This window comes from Ruditapes philippinarum, unplaced genomic scaffold, assembly GCF_026571515.1.
Source record: "Ruditapes philippinarum isolate M1 unplaced genomic scaffold, ASM2657151v2 ctg576_1_1_1_1, whole genome shotgun sequence".
Classification (NCBI taxonomy): Eukaryota; Metazoa; Mollusca; class Bivalvia; order Venerida; family Veneridae; genus Ruditapes; species Ruditapes philippinarum.
In genome coordinates this window covers 390,330-409,641 of record NW_026866451.1, presented here as the reverse complement: position 1 = coordinate 409,641, position 19,312 = coordinate 390,330, and the positions used below count along the sequence as shown (strand labels likewise).

General features: G+C 31.5%; 1 protein-coding gene across 1 annotated transcript; it reads left to right on the top strand.

Moving 5' to 3' along the window:
* Positions 1–5,413: 5,413 nt before the first annotated feature.
* Positions 5,414–17,848, top strand: LOC132732528 (mucolipin-3-like). Its single transcript, XM_060718978.1, has 13 exons — positions 5,414–5,434; positions 6,073–6,264; positions 7,065–7,218; positions 7,503–7,620; positions 8,358–8,454; positions 9,035–9,131; positions 9,380–9,498; positions 10,514–10,663; positions 11,103–11,216; positions 12,116–12,238; positions 14,050–14,256; positions 16,548–16,681; positions 17,299–17,848. The coding sequence occupies exons 2-13, from the start codon at positions 6,136–6,138 to the stop codon at positions 17,342–17,344; spliced, it is 1,488 nt and encodes a 495-aa protein (XP_060574961.1). The 5' UTR covers positions 5,414–5,434; positions 6,073–6,135; the 3' UTR covers positions 17,345–17,848.
* The last annotated feature ends 1,464 nt before the right edge of the window (positions 17,849–19,312 follow it).

Here is a 19,312-nt window from a genome sequence, read left to right as displayed (position 1 = left end):
GCAGGTGGCCGACTTTAGATATTTGAGATTTTGAATCATAACACAAATGTGTTATTGTGTTATTTACAGTAAAGAATTAAATAGAAATTATGTTAAAATATATATAGTCCTGCAACTGACAAAGAAATATAAAATATGTCAAGAGAACAATCTTAAAGAACACCAGTCACGAGCGTTAAAAAACAACAACCAAAAACATTATTTTTGTATGGAATTTATTGATGTTGAACTGAATTGTAGTTTAAACTTAGTTTCTACTCAAAGTAAAATAGTCGGCGCACATGTAAATTTAATGCACAATATCACGTGACAATCTTTTAAAATATTTAAACCATCTATATTTAATCATAAATATTAAAATGCTAAAATAATATGATTTATCACTAAATTATTATTCAAAGTCAATACGGAAAAATACCGTTCGACGGTTATTACTATACGCCTGTCAATCAAATATTTGGGTCATGAATATGCATAACGACTTTAGATCTGTGAGCGACCGTAGATCTGTGAGAATTATTGTTTACGTAATAATAACACAACGTGATAACTAGTTTTTAACTGTTGAGAAGATTGTACATCGAAGTAGCATGCAAAGCGGGTATTGCCTAAAAGCTGTTAAAAAGGGTTACCGTTAAAAAGTCCTTTAACTCAACCCTCGTGCATTGAAGGATAATAAACTTAAAAGCCAATATTCATCTTGAGCTTATAGGCTAGCAGGAGAAATTTGTAACAAGCGTGTTTTTTTTAAATATAGGATTGCTTTACAGTAACCTGCGAATTTTTCGTCTCTGTATAAAGTATACATGTATCAATATAATATATTTTAATATCAAACAAATCTATATGTTTCATAGAAACTTTTTTTTTTTGCATCGGATCATTCAGGTACATATGCCTGGGTCATTTAATCTTTTAAAACGTCAATATTTGAGAAGTATACATGTTCATTTTTACACATATTCTTGTTAATTGTCAGCTATACTAAATAATGTTACAAAGATACAATTAAAATCAAACGGTTGGCAGACAAAAAAAACTGAGATGATATGCATAACTTGTATGAGATACATAATATATACTTATAAATATATATTTTAGTGCACATTTTACATATGCATTTATAGGAATGCATAATATAATTTATAATTAACATATTTATTATATACTTATAAATGAAATATTGATGAAAAAATATGCATTTTCATTTTCCGTATTTTCACTGGAAAAAAGTGTGTTTTTTTTCACTGCAGTGAAACAAATTTCCGTATTTTCACTGTTGTTTGCCGGACTACTTTCTGCCAATTGCGGGAACAAATGAGAAAAATTGTATACAATAAACCACGGATTTATGTAAATCCGTGAATAAACAGAATATTCAAGTTTTCCTACAAATACTGGATTTATTTTCATTTAGTGGTATGGAAATAAATATTTCACAGTGGCAGTAGCCACGAGTGAAATATGATAATTTTCATACCACAAGATGGAAATAAATCTTGAATATAGAGTTGCAATTTCAGTAGATATGTGATATAATGACGCTGGTTAGAATCATCACTTTACTAGACAATACAATAATAAAGAGGGGCTTATTTGAGCTACTTTAAATAAAAAAAATAAAAAAAATATACCTAAACCTACTATTAAACAGGATCATATATATCATCACTCATAAAGAATATATAATATAATAAATTACATTACAGTAAACCGATCCTTGATTGATGCTCATTATTTGACAAGACAATTGAGCCTGTCAGCTTTTGCTTTGAACGGTTGAATTTATTTATTTATTTATTTATTTATTTATTTATTTATTTATTTATTTATTTATTTATTTATTTATTTATTTATTTATTTATTTATTTATTATAATATCATCATTCATTAATGGTAAACTTAGATTAAATAGGGTTTGCCTAAAATACGAAAGTAAGATTTTTGAATAAACGTTTTAATCCGTCGCTAAAAACGTTCTGTACACACGAACATGAATGTAATATCCTATTTACACGAAACAGAAAGCGAGAAAACATTTAGATTAGACCTTTCCTTCCTGGTCAGCTGACTTTGTTGACAAATAGAGAATAAAACATCATACATCCATCAGCAGTTTTAAATCAGCATGTATTTACATTGATTAATACTTTTTTTCGATATACTAGGATTTATTCACGGTTGAAGGTAACAGATTCTAAAACAATTTGAATATTGAAGAAAATCTGCAAAACTGTATTATATTTCGGATAAATCTTAATCGGATAATATCAATGTTGCAGTAACGTATTCACTCCTCATATCTGTTTATGTTTTGACAATATATTAGACATTAATATTCAACTTTAATGGGTTGGTTTGTCTGTAGTTTAAGTTTACGATCATTCCCAAATTTAAGGATTTTTCATTCTGAATTTCTGTTAATTTATAGACTTTAGTAAGAAAATTGTATTAAAATTAATTCATATTAAGTAGATCTATATTGTATGTTGAAAATGAAAGATTATTGTCATTGGTATTTGGATAAAAGGGAATGTATCTGAAAATATTTTAATGGCGGCCATACACTGCATTATCTTGCATTACGAAAATTATTTAACTGTACAATGCACTTGTATATATATTTATAATGTAGATATTACCCACTTGCAAAAAACACATTGTCGCATTTTAAAAAGTTTTTTTAAATGATCCAGTTTAAAGGATTTGGTTGACATTTAATCAATATGAGTGCACCATAGTTGAGTTGAGCGTAAGAAGAGCGAAACACTGTCTGACAACAACTACTACTTGGCCCTCTACTAAACAAAAAAAAAAAAATGGCCCCTTATTCCATTCTGGACGGAAGTCCGTCTGTCCGTTTGTCAAAAAACTTGTACGGACTTCTCATCAAAAACTACTAGTGCAATTTCATCCAAACTTTACAGGAATGATATGTACCAAGTGAAGTTGTGCATATCATCAGCATTTTTCAGGCCATTCGTTTTGTCAGAGTTATGGCCCTTTAATGATTTTAAAGTCAGTCAAGACTTCTAAACACTTCTCTTGTACCAGTAATGTAATTTGAATGAATCTTTACAGGATTGATTGATACCTCAAGTACTTGCCCATATATGTCAATGGTTTTATGGTTGATTGAATGATATTTGGGTGAGTTATGGCCCTTGAATAAAAAAATGTTTTTCAGTCATACATGTACTCATAAATGATTTTTATGTACCCACAGTTTCTGTTGGGACATATAGAGAACAAACTGGGCCCAATCATCTCTTCATTACAAGTGTTTAATTGGCTATCATTGGGTGGCATAATATGTGAATCAGTGATCACTCTTGTTTCAATTCAATTTGCCCACTTGAAATTAATACTATCCAATGTCATGTACAAATTAAAAGGGTTTTTAATCTAAAAGTTTAATATTATAATCATGGGCAACTTTGAATAACTATAATTGTTATTAACTTGTTTGATTCTGGAAGTCATGCTAATCACTAAGAAAGCAGGAAGTGCAAAATCAGGAGTGACATCTATTCATAGTTTACTTCCTTATTCTAAGGTGAAGGTCATTTCCCTGAAAAAAAATCGTATTTTAAATTTTCTTTAAAAAAAAAAATTAAGGGGAATGTCAATAAAAATTATTTTACACAGTGTATAATATACAATGTCTATTCTTAATGCACAGTACTATCTAAGTGTTAAAATAATATAATGGAAACTACCTTGTTTTATTTGCAAACCTTGGCCTTTCAGTATTGGAATAGGTAACCTGTTGATCTGTCAAATAATTAAGAAAATAAATCTGAAACTTTTAAAAAATGCCATAAATGTAAGTCAAATAGACTTTGTTTAATACCAATATTTTAATCCTTGTTTACTAAAATTTGACCGCACTGCTTTGTTGCATAATGGTAAGTTTCACAAAATGCCCAATTTTTGTAACACATAAAATTATACAATAACAAGAGCACCGCTACACAGAGCATTATATGCCCAAAATTGTTGTTGTTTTTCTTTGGTAAGGATGAAGCATTTGTAAGACATTACATAAATTTAATAAAGTATTACCTCCTCCAAATAGCAATCCTCCTATAACGTTTGAATATTGTGGGCCAAATGGAACTAAAGTTATGCTCTGGACCTTGAACTTTGACCTTGTGACCCCAAACTCAATAGGGGTCTTCTACCCAATATGGATAGTCATCCTATGAAGTTTGAACACTGTGCCAAATAGAAATTAAGTTATGTTCTGGAACGTGTTTTCAGTTTTAAAGTAATAGTGACCTTGACCTTTTACTTTGTGACCCTAAAATCAATAGGGTCTTCTACCCAATATGGACAATCATCCTATGAAGTTTGAACACTGTGGGCCATATGGAACTTAAGTTATGCTCCGGACACTGTTTTTAGTTTTAAGTTGATAGTGACCTTTGACTTTGTGACCCCAAAATCAATAGGGGTCTTCTACCTAATATGGACAATCATCCTATGAAGTTTGAATATTGTGGGCCAAACGGAACTTAAGTTATGCTCTGGAAACCAAATTGCTAACGGATGGACGAATGCCAGGCAAGGGGTATAACATAATATGCCCGAAATTCTTTCGGGCATACAAAAAATGTTCTGCTCTGCATCTTTCTTAAACATATGTCACACCTGGAAGAATAGTGGGATATATTGTTTGGGTTACAAAAGTTAGAATAGGTAATAGAATAGCATTACTTATGATATGCACTAAAAGATTTTAGGTCCCATGTAAACATTGCTAAAACCTTGCTTAAAAAAAGAACCAGTATTTATTGTTATTATGATTTTCTATCAGATACCCATGCGACTTTGGTGACTCTGTAAAACCAGTATTGACTGGCTGTGCATATATTTTTACATAACATCATTTGCGCAAGAAATATGTTGTTTCAATTTTGTTACATTGACAGCTGTGGGATATGAGATAAATTTTTAAATTATTTTAGTAGGGGAGCAGCAAAAACCCAGAAACGGGTTTTTGGTCAAGGGCCCAGAAAATAAATGAAACATTTGGGTCATGAAAATAGTTTTAAACCCAAGGGGTTCCCAAAAATTTGGGAAAAACCGAGAGAAAACCATTTTCCAATAATCACCAACAAAAGGAGAGGGCCCCCGGGCAAAAAAGACAGGAAGTCATAACCAGCAAAGTCTTTTCCAAAGTTCCCGCCCCTTTTTGTATTGAACCCCCGGTTTCTCCCACAAACCCAAAAAGGGGTTTGGTAAGTTCCTGGGCCCGGGAATGCACGTGTTAGCTCTTTTTATACCCCGAAACAGGGAAGATAGATCTGCAAAAAAAACGAATTTTTTTTTTAATGGCCCAAAATAAAAAAAATAAAAGAAAAGCAAAAAAATTGCCCCAGGGAAATTTTGTTAAATTACAAATTTTAAAATCCTTCTTGTCACCATACAGGTAATGTTTTGTTTGTTCCTTCAATCTTTAACTCACTTATTTCAGTTTCAAAATAACTTAAGTTAAACTTGTTTGTTAAAACTATTAATATGTGTACATGTACCTATATTTTGATTTAATCCAGTTTTGTGCTGTGGAATAAAAAATCTAGCTTTTCTAGTCTGGTGTAGTACATGTACTTGTTTTATAGAAGGTCTAATCTGGTGTAATGCCTTGGTTATAGAAGGTCCAATGTAACTCTGACATGGATTTTGACTGAATTATGGCCCTTTTTTAAACTTCGAAAATTCTAATTTAAAAATCAGTCTTCATATATTGAAAGGTATTCACATGAAACTTAATGAAATATTTTCCAACTCACAAAGGGCCATAATTCAAAATCTATGTCAGAGTGACTTTCAATAATGATCGAAAACACATGAGTTCATAAAATATTTGGTTAAGATTTGCATGCAACATTAGTCTCAAAATAACTACTGGTTCAATACTCTAGATTGATATCTTTGTACAGTTGATTTATATAATCATAATGGGTATCAATTTAACCTAAAAAAAAATTCTAATATGTTTTCAGTTGAACCAATTTTGTTACAATATGTAAAGACTAACCATAGTAAAACACAAACTTATATTTTCAGTTGATACAGTTTGGTTACAGTAGATCTAGCCTGGTAGAATTTGATGAGAAGAGTACTATAGCAATGGAGCACATGTACCTCAGTAATTGGGACAGTACATACGAGACAATGCCGTACCCTGCTGCGATAGGAAAATATGCCTTGTATACAACACAAGAAATCATAGAGCATATCAATTTTGCTACTTGGAAGGTATTGTTTGTTTTTAATAACACCTTTATAATTTAGATTTAGTTTTTTCTAGGACATTAATCATCACATCTGAGAAATGACCGTAAAGGTTCCTTAATGTACTTTTTACATATCTTGCCTTAGAAACAGACTGTTTAGGTATCTTTGTTCAGACACAGTCTAATTAAACATTGCTGCTCATAAACAAGTTCTTTATGCTCAGAGTCATCATTACTCTGGATCAAACTATTTATGTATCATTGCAAAGAGTCAGGTTAATTAGGTATCATTTCTTTAGAAAAATGTTCTTTATGTGTAATTTTTCAAAAGGAAGTTCTTTATGAATCATTGCTAAAAATCTTGTTCTTTATGTGTCATTTCTCAGAATTAAGTTCTTGATAGGGCATTGCATAGAATCAAGTTCTTAATATGTCATTTTTCAGAAAAATTTCCTTTTGTTAATTCTCAGAAACAAGTTCTTTCAGGACAAGTTCTTTATGCATTATTGCTCAAAATCTAGTTCTTTATGTGTCATTTTCTTTATGTGTCATTTTCTTTATGTGTCATTTTTCAGAAACATGTTCTTTCAGAAACATGTACTTTGTGTTATTCCACAGAAGCAAATTCTTTCTGTGTCATTTTTCAGAATCGGGTTCTTTATTTGTTATTTTTTAGAAACAAGTGCTTTAAGCATCATTGCTCAAAATTGTTTTATTATGTGGAAGCAAGTTCTTTATGTGTCATTTTTAAGAAACAAGTTCATTATGTGTCACTGTGTAGAATCTGGTGCTTTTGTATCATTATGAGTTGTTATATTTCAGTATGATTGCACGGAGACAGATGCAATAGGCTCATTGAGATTTTACCGGAAGAAAGGAATTGTTGATCCTATGCAAATGTGTCTACATACATACAGGTCAAGTGAAATTAATGACACAACCAACTCCTATAAGATCAATTCAAAAGTTGATGAAAGTAAGTGATTTTATCAAGAATTGTATATTTAAATGTACAATTTTTCTATTATGCCTCCATATAGTCCTGTCAGTTGAAAGCTTTCTTTCACTCAGATTCTTACCTGTTTGATTTACAAAGTCAAGTGTCAAACTTCCTTTGATTAATAACTTGGCTAGCAGTATGGGCCGGGTCAAACTGCATGGAAACGAAGGCTGGCCTGTGTCTTGACTGGTGACAATAGCGATAAACACTTTCAGTTCAAACATGGTATGGGTTGATTGGGGTCACTCTTTATCTTGTAGATTGTTACAAAGTTGGAAGGTGGAACGAAACTGGAGACATAACTAACAAATCATACGATATTGTGAAATACATGCAGATACATCACAACGTCACTTTAGACTACAACATTTTTGACAGGTAGGATTTTTTGTTTGTGTACATGAATATTTGACTGTACATGAATATTTGACTGACCTTAAGTGCTTTTTACTGCTGTTCCATTAATTTAATTCCTAGGTTTTTTTCTGTATGATATCTCTTCAGTAAAAAGCAGTATTACACACTTTTCCTAAAAATACATTTTGTACTTTTTAACAGTGTCAAATATAAAACACCAATCTCTGCAAAGCAACACTCTTTTGGAGACAAATAATTTGGTCTTTGCTGATGTGTGTTGCTCAATGGAAGTTAAATCTATGTTACTTTAGGGAAAATTTGTTAATATTGTTGAACAGAGGTTACTGGTCTGCAGAGGTTGAAGTATAAATTGATTAAAATCCACATGGACTTATTTTACAACCCTTACTGTTACACATCATTGTTCCTTTAAATATATAAAATAACATTCAGATTAATGTAAACAAACGAAAAGTTAATACTCCATTCAAAAGACATTTCATAAAATAGTCACAGGGTGTGAAAAATGAACACCCTGACTGGGATCTGAACCGGGACTCTTGTAATACGGTACCACTGCTCTACGGACAGCTATCTGGCAGCTAACACACTATATCACTAATTAGTTAATAGTTCAATACTGTGACTGAAATACTATATCATATCCATTTGTTAAAACTTCTGGTTTTACTACCATTGTCCTACTGATTTTACAAACAGTTGCACAAAGGGTCAGTAAAATGTACATGTATTTTCAGATTATTGTTAGCAGAGCTGAAATTTTCTTTGAAGTCATTCCGCCTAGAGATGAAAGAAAGAAGTTTTCCTCCACAACTGTTTAAAGTTGATGTCAGCGTATGTATATGTATATAAATATCATCTCAAATTTAAAAAAGATATTATTAATTTTACCACACTGAATATCTTAAATGGACTTGCCTATCTTTTCATTCTGGACAAAACCATTCATCTTTAGAAGGGAAAATTTCAAATTATGAACTAACAGTATAGGGAACAGTGCAAGTCAGTATGGATGTTCTTGGTCTCCACTGGTCATGTGGGCAGATTCAGTCATGACCAGTAGGTTAAAGATTAATGTTGCCAATGAAGAATAGGGAGAGCTATTGTACTCAACCAGGAGTTGGCATCACACTGGTTAAGTTTTTGCATTTATGTTGATATCCCCAAAACTATTAAAGGGAATTGATTGAAACTTTACAAACTTATTTGAGAGCATAATAGAAGGTTGCTTTCCAAGGACCATAACTCTAACATTGATTTGACAGAATTATTGCCCTTTTTGGACTAAGATCATTCTGCATTATTCTGGCTCTTGTTTTACTATCAAGCACTGAGATAAGTTGAGCATGATTTCCTACTGACAGCTCTTGTTGTTCTGTGAAATTTAAATGTATATGTAAATTTTTTTGTGCAGATCAATTTTGATGACAGAAACAAAGATGGCCAGATGCTGGTTACCTTAGATACAGATTTTGAAGAGTTAGATCTAGACGGTACATCCGATAATGATGGTAATCATTTTCTGTCTAATTCCTTACTAATTTTACTGTATTATCTAAGGGCTATTTTTGTGTATTTTGACCTCATTTTGGTTATTTACATAGATTGTAAATGTCGTTTGTATTGTATTAATTACTTATTTTGTTTACTTCACAATATATACAATATATTTTACTTTTAAATAAATTTTCATAATAATTAGCATGAATCTACAGGCAAGCTGCTTTAAAAACCAGAATTATTCTTGTTTATGTTACAGATATACAGGACCAACAGAAGGCAGGTTATATTGTACTAGATTGTTTTGTGCTGGTGGTGACGATTGTATCTATGATATTATGTGGCAGATCTGTCATTAGAGCTCAGAGACTGAAACGAGTAGGTTATTGTATTGTATTGTTAATAACAGATATTAGTAATAAAACTCTCACACTCAGAGGTGATTAAGATACCAGATGTACATTTCTCTGTAACCATTTCTATGTATTCAGTAGTACTAATCCTTTATTGAACAAAATCCTAACACATATTAGTACATTTTGTCTCCTTGGTTTATTGGTTAACTTGCAGACTTTTGGCTCTGTGGTTTGGTGGTTAAGTTTGCCAACTTCTAATCACCTGGGCCCCTTATCCCTTTAGGTTGGAATCTTTTTTTGGGACCTTAGTTTTTGTCATTAGATGAAGCTGGCTGGCTAGCTTACAGAAAGTCGATTGTTCTACTCAATTGCCCCGTTGTACCTGAAATAATGCACATTGCTGAACTAGAGGTCTTCCTTTACCAATAAAGCTGGAAAGTGGGGAATGAACAGGTTCTATACAGTTGGTAGCTCAATTTTGTATTTTGATTTTGAAAAACTTTTTTTAATGGACTGTTCTAAAGCAAGGCAAATCCATTTTAGAAACTGCTCAGGCTAAAAGTTAATCTGTGTTGAAAATTATTTTGATAATATATCTTGTTATAGAAATTTCTTAACATTCCATCATTTATAAGCTATTGGATATTGTAAAAGTTGTGTATGGTGATAAACTGGTATAATTGATGAGTACTATGTTTTTATCACATTAACCACAGCGAAGGAGTGTAATAAAACCATTTAATAAAAACGATATTACACTAGTGTAATAACACTTTGATGGACGTCATTTGCATTATATAGAAACATGGTGTGCGCTAATGTTAGCATTACACTATATGTGCGCCAATGAAAAATGACTCTTTTCAATTGTAAACCATTCTTATTTTAGATATGTGATAAATAGACTATTATATTCATGTAGTTCAACACTAAATTTACTGAACTTGCCAGAGGCTAGCATAGTATGTTTTTATTCAACTCATTTAATAAATTTAGTGTTAAACCTTTACTCATTTAATATCCTCTGTATATTACAGGAGACAGTTGAATATTTCAAGTTACGTCGAGGGAAGACTTTATCCAAGTCTGATCAATGTGAGTTCCTGAATCTCTGGTATGTTACAATCATCATCAATGATCTACTTACCATTGTTGGAACAGCTTTCAAAATGCAACTTGAACTCCGGGTAACCATTATTCTGATAGCTTTTTTATGTAACTATCATTCCATTTTGTTTATATAATACTAATTTATTTTAGTTGGATTGTGGCGAAAGCTGTAAGCTTATTGAAATACTTTCTATTCCGTTCCTGGTACTAAGCATTGAGTGTAAGGGAAACAACGTCTTGCCCCTGATGGCGTTTGAACCCACTGGCCAGCAATCCTTAATTAACTTTAACTTTGCACACAAGTTATTGATACAAACGTATACAAATTGTTACGCAAATTTTGAAAAAATATTTACAGTCCCATCATGTGAAAAAAACCTCAGTGGAGTCCCTTTAATATAGGGTAATCTTGAAATCTGCATAAAATAGTATAAGCATACATGTATCCAATGTACGTTTAATTATGTATATATGATTACGTTCATTTTAAAATACGATATTATTTTTTTATTATAGAACATGAAGAGTTCATCCAGTAACTATGACTACGCCGGTTTGTTGCTAGGTACCGGCAGTCTTCTAGCATGGCTTGGTGTGTTAAGATATATTGGATTCTTCAAACAGTTCAATGTAAGATTATTCTGTGACGTTAATGGAGATAAAGGAAATGTTTATGACAAGAAATTTATATGTGTAAAATTAAGGGTTAAAATGTAGAACAGTAAGGTCATGATAAATTTCTGTCCAGTCCCCTTGTGGCTGAGGGCTGGAGGCATCAGAATCGTGGCCACCTGCGTGATTGTAAGAGGTGACTAAATGAGTCCGAATTACTTGAGTATAATAAATTTTGTCACCTTAGTGCAATAACTCAATAACTGCTATTAAATATAAAAGCACTTATTACGTTATTGCACTAAGGTGACATTATGCATCTCTAAGCTCCAGCTTGATAGGTGATTTTGACCCCTCTTGTTGTTTTAAGCTCTTAAGGTTAGCCAAAATCATCTTTCCTGTTTCGGCTGTATATGACCTAAATTGTGTTGTGCTCTTTAAAACCAAAAACAAAAGAGAGAAAAAATGATGTACGGGTAGATAGTTGTAAATTGTCATATTGTATTGTAACAGACTCCATAATGTGATGAATAAAATAATTTTTGAAAGAACTAAAAGGCATATGCAAGGGTTATTGCGTGTAGACACATAGCTGAATGAAAAAATGTATTATAAAAATTTATATACAAGGGCAGATTGTATAAAGTTGATGACCCCCATATTTCCATTTAAATTGTTTCTTTTATTAATACTTTCTAAGATCATTCTTCTGTATTTATATGTATATGCAACTTTAGCATGTGCCCTTAAAACATTTAAATTCTGTAGCTCTATTCATTATATACCTAATTTTATAAACCATATATTTATTTTTTTGGGAGCCAATGTCTATGAGCGCTATACTGAAATTAGCGTTATAACGGAGAGCGATATATCGAGGCTACAGTGTATTAATAACATCAACTTTCTACTTTCAGATATTAATAGTTACATTGAAAAAAGCGTTCCCAAACATGATGAGGTTTTTATCATGTTGTATGATGTTATATATTGGTTTTGTTATATGTGGTTGGGTGGTACTTGGTCCATACCACATAAAGGTAAGTCACTTTATTTATCATACAAAATTGGTGTTTAGCAGATTACAGATTTTAGCAAAAACTTTAAAAACGATTAATTTCAGATGTTTCTTTTGATTTGCAGGCATTATTTATTATATATTTTCATTGAAATGTTTACAAATAGTTTTATTGAAACAGCAATGAAAGAATTATCTTAAAAATTTCAAAACTGATAAAATTCTCAGAAATACAGTGATACCCCCTCTAAACAGTACATACGCCAGACCAAGAATTTTGTCTGTGTTAGAGAGGCATCCAAACTAGAGAGATAAAATTTTAAGTTAATTTTGAAGTTGTGCAGTTGGGTATAGTTAATCAATGAATGGTTGTAATTTAACATACTAGTAAATGCAGTCTTTCTATGCCATATCAATAAAATAGAAATTTATGTCATTTTAAAACAAATTTAATTTCATGATGTTTTTTAAAACAAATTTAATTTCATGATGTTTTTTAAAACAAATTTAATTTCATGATATTTTTTTTTAACCCTTAACCTGCTGAATTTCTTAAATTGTCTTTACCAGTTAACATTTTTGGAACTGCCCATTATAAATTATGGGATATCAAGATGAAAATACAAAGTTTCTTATCCTGCCAGTAAAGAACCTGGTCTGACTGCAGCAATGTGCAGACTGGTCTGGCTCTATACTGGTGGCTGAGGCTAATCACATCTTGTTCCAGCAGGTTCAGGGTTGTCTTTATTGTTTGTAATGTCTAAATGTTTCATGTATTGCAATGTAAAGCAGTTTGTACTTTTATCTTTAAATCACAAGGAAATTACTCGACTCTTTTATGATTGTAACGTTTGCTTATTCTTTTCCAGCATACTCATATACATGTATACTTTTTTTTCATGAAACTTTCCACTTTCAGTTATTTTCATTAAAAATGCTTATCAAACTTCCCTTTTCTTAAAATATGTTTGTTTCATAAATAGCTTAAATGTGTGACTAATTGCTTATTTTATGTTGCTCATTTATTTACATTTGCTATTATTTGTATGATTTGTCCATGTATCAAGGAAGTGAAAGTGTCAGTACAATGAAGTGTTATTTTAAGTGACCTCATGTAATGTCCATTACACATTATTATCAAGGATTTAATTTTTTAAAAAGTATCTTCACCTTTACCACTCCATAGATTTTAATCAAACTTAATAAAAAAGATCTATAGGTTTTCCCTTGATGTTTGGCATGTACCATTGTTTGGTGGGCCTTTTAACAGTTGCAAACATTATATCCCTGCCATGCCCATGGAACTTTTTAACTACTTTTCCATTTACATTTGAGCTACAACTGTTTTGCCTCTTATCTTTATTAACACAAGTTACATATTAGTTAGGCTTGCTGTGATATTGTTAAATCTTCTCTATTATAATGTACAAGATAAATCTTTCCACCCAAAACCCTTCGATTTTTCTCTGCTGTTGTAAACCAACAGGATAAATTGTCAGCTATATTAAAAGCTTTGTCAATGTCACATTATTAAATCTCATTATTTGAGCTATTTTCTACTTTACAGTTCAAGAACCTGAGTACCACATCTGAATGTTTGTTCGCACTTATAAATGGTGATGATATTTTCACAACTTTTTCTGCAACTGTCACTGAAAACCTTCTAATCTGGTACTACAGTAGGATATACCTTTACCTGTTCAGCTCTTTGTTTATTTACGCTGTGCTGAATCTCTTTATTGCCGTTATAATGGACACCTATGAAACTATAAAGGTAATGTATATTAGATAAAGGCATGGTGTCGTAATATATAATCTCTATTTTGTTTTCAGTTTCGTCAAATGAGTACGGCCTCCGAGTGTTTATTTTCACTTGTAAATGGTGATGATATGTTTGTAACGTTTTCCGCTACAGTGACCAAGAACCAGCTCATCTGGTATTACAGTAGGATTTACCTGTATCTATTCATCTCATTGTTTATCTACGCTGTGTTGAATCTATTTATAGCCGTGATCATGGACACATATGAAACTATAAAGGTACTGACCAGTCCTGTTGTATACCTGCAGATAATTGTCACCGTGGCACTAATTACCCGAGCTAGTAATAGAAACCCCATCGGTAGTATAGAGTACTGTATCAACCTCGCAGATATTTCCTGTGATATCATCCCATTATATCTGATTTAAGTGAAAGCACATTTATTGTCAAAACTTCCCTGCAAATAGCACAAAACACATGTATTATCAAAATATTACATTATTACTTATAAACTATTGCCAAGACCTATACAAGTAAGTAACTGAAAGCACATACATGTATATTGTTCAAAGTTTATACCAGTATGTAACTATATAGAGGATATTAAATGAGTGCAAGTTTAATATCAAATTTACTGAACTAGTTGAATAAAATTATGTGATGCAAGCCTCTCATGTGCATGATATCATTTTATTCAACAAGTAATGAACTTACACTAATTTAATATTCTTTTTATCATATACCCAAAATAAAGACTGTTTGAAGTCAAAAAAAGCCATTTTACATTGACAAGCCTACAGTATAACGCTAACATTTAGCGCATCCTAATGCTATGTTTTTATAACGCAAATAACGTTACTTGAAAATATAGGCATGGGCATACAATACCATTTTTACGGAGTCCCAAAAGTGGCATAGGTGTGTAACAAAGTATATTAATTTTCAAAACTTTATATCAGCATGTAACTGAAAGCTCTATACCAGAAAATATTTGAAAGCATATTTATTGTCAAAACTTTATACTAGCCTATATTTGAAAGCATATTTATTGTCAAAACTTTATACTAGCATATATTTGAAAGCATATTTATTGTCAAAACTTTATACTAGCATATATTTGAAAGCACATTTATTGTCAGAACTTTATACTAGCATATATTTGAAAGCATATTTATTGTCAAAACTTTATACTAGCATATATTTGAAAGGATATTTATTGTCAAAACTTTATACTAGCATATATTTGAAAGCACATGCATTGTCAAACTTTATACTAGCATATATTTGAAAGGATATTTATTGTCAAACTTTATACTAGCCTATATTTGAAAGCATATTTATTGTCAAACTTTATACTAGCATATATTTGAAAGCATATTTATTGTCAAAACTTTATACCAGCAAATATTTGAAAGCATATTTATTGTCAATACTTTATACTAGCCTATATTTGAAAGCATATTTATTGTCAAAACTTTATACTAGCATATATTTGAAAGAATATTTATTGTCAAACTTTATACTAGCATATATTTGAAAGCATATTTATTGTCAAAACTTTATACAATCATATATTTGAAAGGATATTTATTGTCAAACTTTATACTAGCATATATTTGAAAGCATATTTATTGTCAAACTTTATACTAGCATATATTTGAAAGCATATTTATTGTCAAAACTTTATACAATCATATATTTGAAAGCATATTTATTGTCAAACTTTATACTAGCATATATTTGAAAGCACATTTATTGTCAAACTTTATACTAGCATATATTTGAAAGCATATTTATTGTCAAACTTTATACTAGCATATATTTGAAAGGATATTTATTGTCAAAACTTTATACTAGCATATATTTGAAATCACTACAGCATTTCACTAAAAGCATATTTATTGTTAAAACTTTATACAGCATATGTTTCTATGTACATGCTAGAATTTTAATACATATTTTAGGTCAGCCATATATTTTGATATTGCCATTTTGTTCAGATCAACATACATCATTATATAATTGCACATTTGAACTCACAGACTGTATGATATTCCACAATAACAGATCAATAAACAAAATTTTGTTTCTTCAATGTTTATATGTTTGTATAATAATTAAACCTTAAAGGGACTTCACTGAATGGGACAGAAGATAAATGATCCATTTGATGTAGATCTAGACCAATAACTTGTGTGCAAAATTTTAGATCATTTGCTCACTCTGTTTTTCTAGAATAATTATTCTAATTATGAAAATTGATACAAAATTGATCTATGTACAAAATTTAACTTTCATGTATTTTTTAGGCTCTTAAACCTTAGCGACTTCCTTTAACCTACTTGGACCATAATTGATGAGTCTAACCTGAATATCCATGCAGTCTGACCAGGATTTATACTTATGATAGCTTGAGTTTTGTATTTTGATATTGAAAACCCTTAGTCATTAAATGGACTGTTCCAAATTCAGAGCTGGGCAAGTCCATTTTACAAATTCATTAGGTAAAGGGTGAAAAGACTGTCATATAAATATCCAGTTATAAATATTTTAATATATTGTGTTTCAGGAATATTATGAGACTGGTTTTCCTAAGAGTGAGTTGTTTGAGTTTATTGATCAATGTCAGGACCCAGTCCATTCCCCGATGTTTAGGCGAGAGGACACAAGCTGCAGTCCTTTATCATTGTGTTGTTGTTGTGGGTAAGTTGGATTATTGTACCCAAAGTATAGAAATGGGCCCTGTTTGACTGTGTGCATTTCCGGAACTAAATAGGGATGAGGGGAATCTTATTGTAAACAAAACAAAAGAAAAAATAACAATGAAATCAGGGGCCAACTGCCCTCATTTAAACAAAAGATAATAACAAAAGAAATGGTCACTACTTTCATTTTAGTTACACATTTGTCTGTTTGTCACACTTTGTGTCCCTCACCTTCTAGGCATCGAGTCCCGACAGGGACTTTGGATTCTTTCATGTGAGGAAGCTATCCGGCTAGCTTACAGAATGTCAGTGGTTATACTCAGGTGCTTGTTGTGTCTGGAATAATGCACGGATGGGCACCGGAGGTCTTCCTCCGCAAGTAAAGCTTGAACGTTGCCATATGACCTTTACTGTATCGGTGTGACATAAAATCCAACCAACCAAACACACAAACACGTGGTGTCTGGCCCATAACTCAGCCATTCATGTTGAGATTTTTAAATAATGATTAATGATTTTGTCCTGATTGAAAGATAGATAAGTTCATTTAAGATATGTAGGGCAGTAAGGGTTGAACTTCAAACAAACTGTTAATTGCGCATGTTTATGTTTCAGGAGTGATCCAGACAGGCCAAATGAATACACAAGTCTTGTACAATGAGGCAAGTATATCTGTGAGTGGTTGACATGTATAGATGTTAAACTGAAAGATTTACCAAGCATAGACATACAGTATGTTTATGTTCAACATGTTATAATGTGTGCATAAAATATGACATGTAAACACTCAATGACATGTAAACACCAAGAACATGTAAACACTCAATGACATGTAAACACACAGAGAAAGTACAGCTCCACATGAATAAAAAACAAACAAAATTAAAGGGACTCCACTGAGGTTTTTTGACATGATGGGACTGAAAATATTTTTTCCAGATAAATGTACCATTTGATGTAGGTTTAGACCACTAATCTTTGTGCAAAATTTCAGATCATTCGCACACTTTTTTTTTCCAGAATAATTATTCAAATTGAAAAAAAAAAATGACGCAAAATGAAAAGCGTTTAAACGCTTTTCACTCAAATTGGGTTAAGAAAAGCATACAAATACGATTTTTAATTTATTACAAAGTATATTTCTCAACTATCTTTGCATATACATTTGTATTTCTTTTTAAAGTGCCTCAGCTCAGTCATAATCAGACAAGCCACACAAACACGAACATTTAGTAATTTAATTTAATTGCAAACGTTTCGGCTATATGCCTTCATCAGTGCAAAACATAATAAAATTACTGGAAGCGACGTCATAACGGAACACGCGTTAAACGCGCGAAAAACGTTACGGCGTTTAGCGGCAAAACTATGATAACATGTATTATAGCATAAAATCGGCTATTTTTCCCTCTTTTGCCCATGTTATAACGGGGCCAAAACCATGCGTTAACATAGTCACGCGCTCTTGTTATAGCCCGGTTTTACCTATGCGCAATACATACAGGGCCCAGTAAACAAACAAAAAATGACGATTTGGCCTGTTTGCCAGAGTCATGCGCTCTTGTTATATTGGAATTATTTATTCGAGGGCCTCAGTCGCATAACGGCGAACAGAATTCAAGTAATTATGCCGGCAATACGGCGTATAGACATCGCCGCTTAATTATCTTGGTTGTCGCCCTTTCTTAGAAACGGACAGTTGTCAATGTAAACAAATAGAATTTGTCATTCAGTTTAATGACCCCCGATTAACTTACAAAAATGGAAAGCACAAACTGAATATAAGAAAAAAACGTTGTTTTATTGACGTTTATATTGATAAATGTTCTGTATGTTTCTTTGAGAGAATAATGTTTCATGCCTGATTTTTTTCAAACTTGCGGGCTTAAAAAAACCGATTCTGAAATTGAATATGATGTCACTGATCTTTTTCCTACCGCCAATCTGTAATCATTCTAGGAATTTCTGAGGCGCCTGTTTTGTCTTGGGTAGAGTAATGTTATGTTTTTCTTAAGTTAATATATCTCCAAAGTAAAACTTTGTTAAATCAATTAATATTCGAAATTTCGTTCGGTTCTCAAGTTGTTGGCCCCGGAAAAAATAAAACGCATACGTAAAACATGTAGAGTTGGATAAATACCGTTCAAGCACAAGGATTTTATGTTTGTGTTTTATATATAATATACATCATGGATCTGTTTTAAAATTTTATGCTATAATAGCGTCAACGCACGTTTATTTCGTGTTATAAAGTCTGCAGAGTCCCTCGGAACTGTTGGAGCCCTCGCCTATAGACAACAACACAGCTCAGTCATGTAAGAAATTCAAATATTTTGTTTTTAGGCTTTTAAACCTCAGTGGAGTCCCTTTAATTACAGAAATGTGATATAGAATAATAACCTTATAAATTTGTAATAATTACTAAAGTATAATATTAAATGAATTCTATGTGAATCTATTCAATGTGTACGAGGGTAATGATTTGTTTGTTTGTATAAGATTTATTGTTGCTTTGATTTCCTTATAATTTGGATTTTTTTTTTACAAACTAGATATATTAGATATATATATACAGTATATACAGGGGCAGCAAAATCTGATTTTAACCTGATTGCCTGTTTTATGTGAA

What these genes read in the sequence shown, in the direction of transcription:
- LOC132732528 (XM_060718978.1), top strand. Translation starts at nt 6,136, where the DNA reads ATGGAGCACATGTACCTCAGTAATTGGGACAGTACATACGAGACAATG. An exon ending in TTGGTCCATACCACATAAAG is followed by an intron (nt 12,239 to 14,049) that starts GTAAGTCACTTT and finishes TTTTGTTTTCAG; the next exon opens with TTTCGTCAAATGAGTACGGC. An exon ending in ACACATATGAAACTATAAAG is followed by an intron (nt 14,257 to 16,547) that starts GTACTGACCAGT and finishes ATTGTGTTTCAG; the next exon opens with GAATATTATGAGACTGGTTT.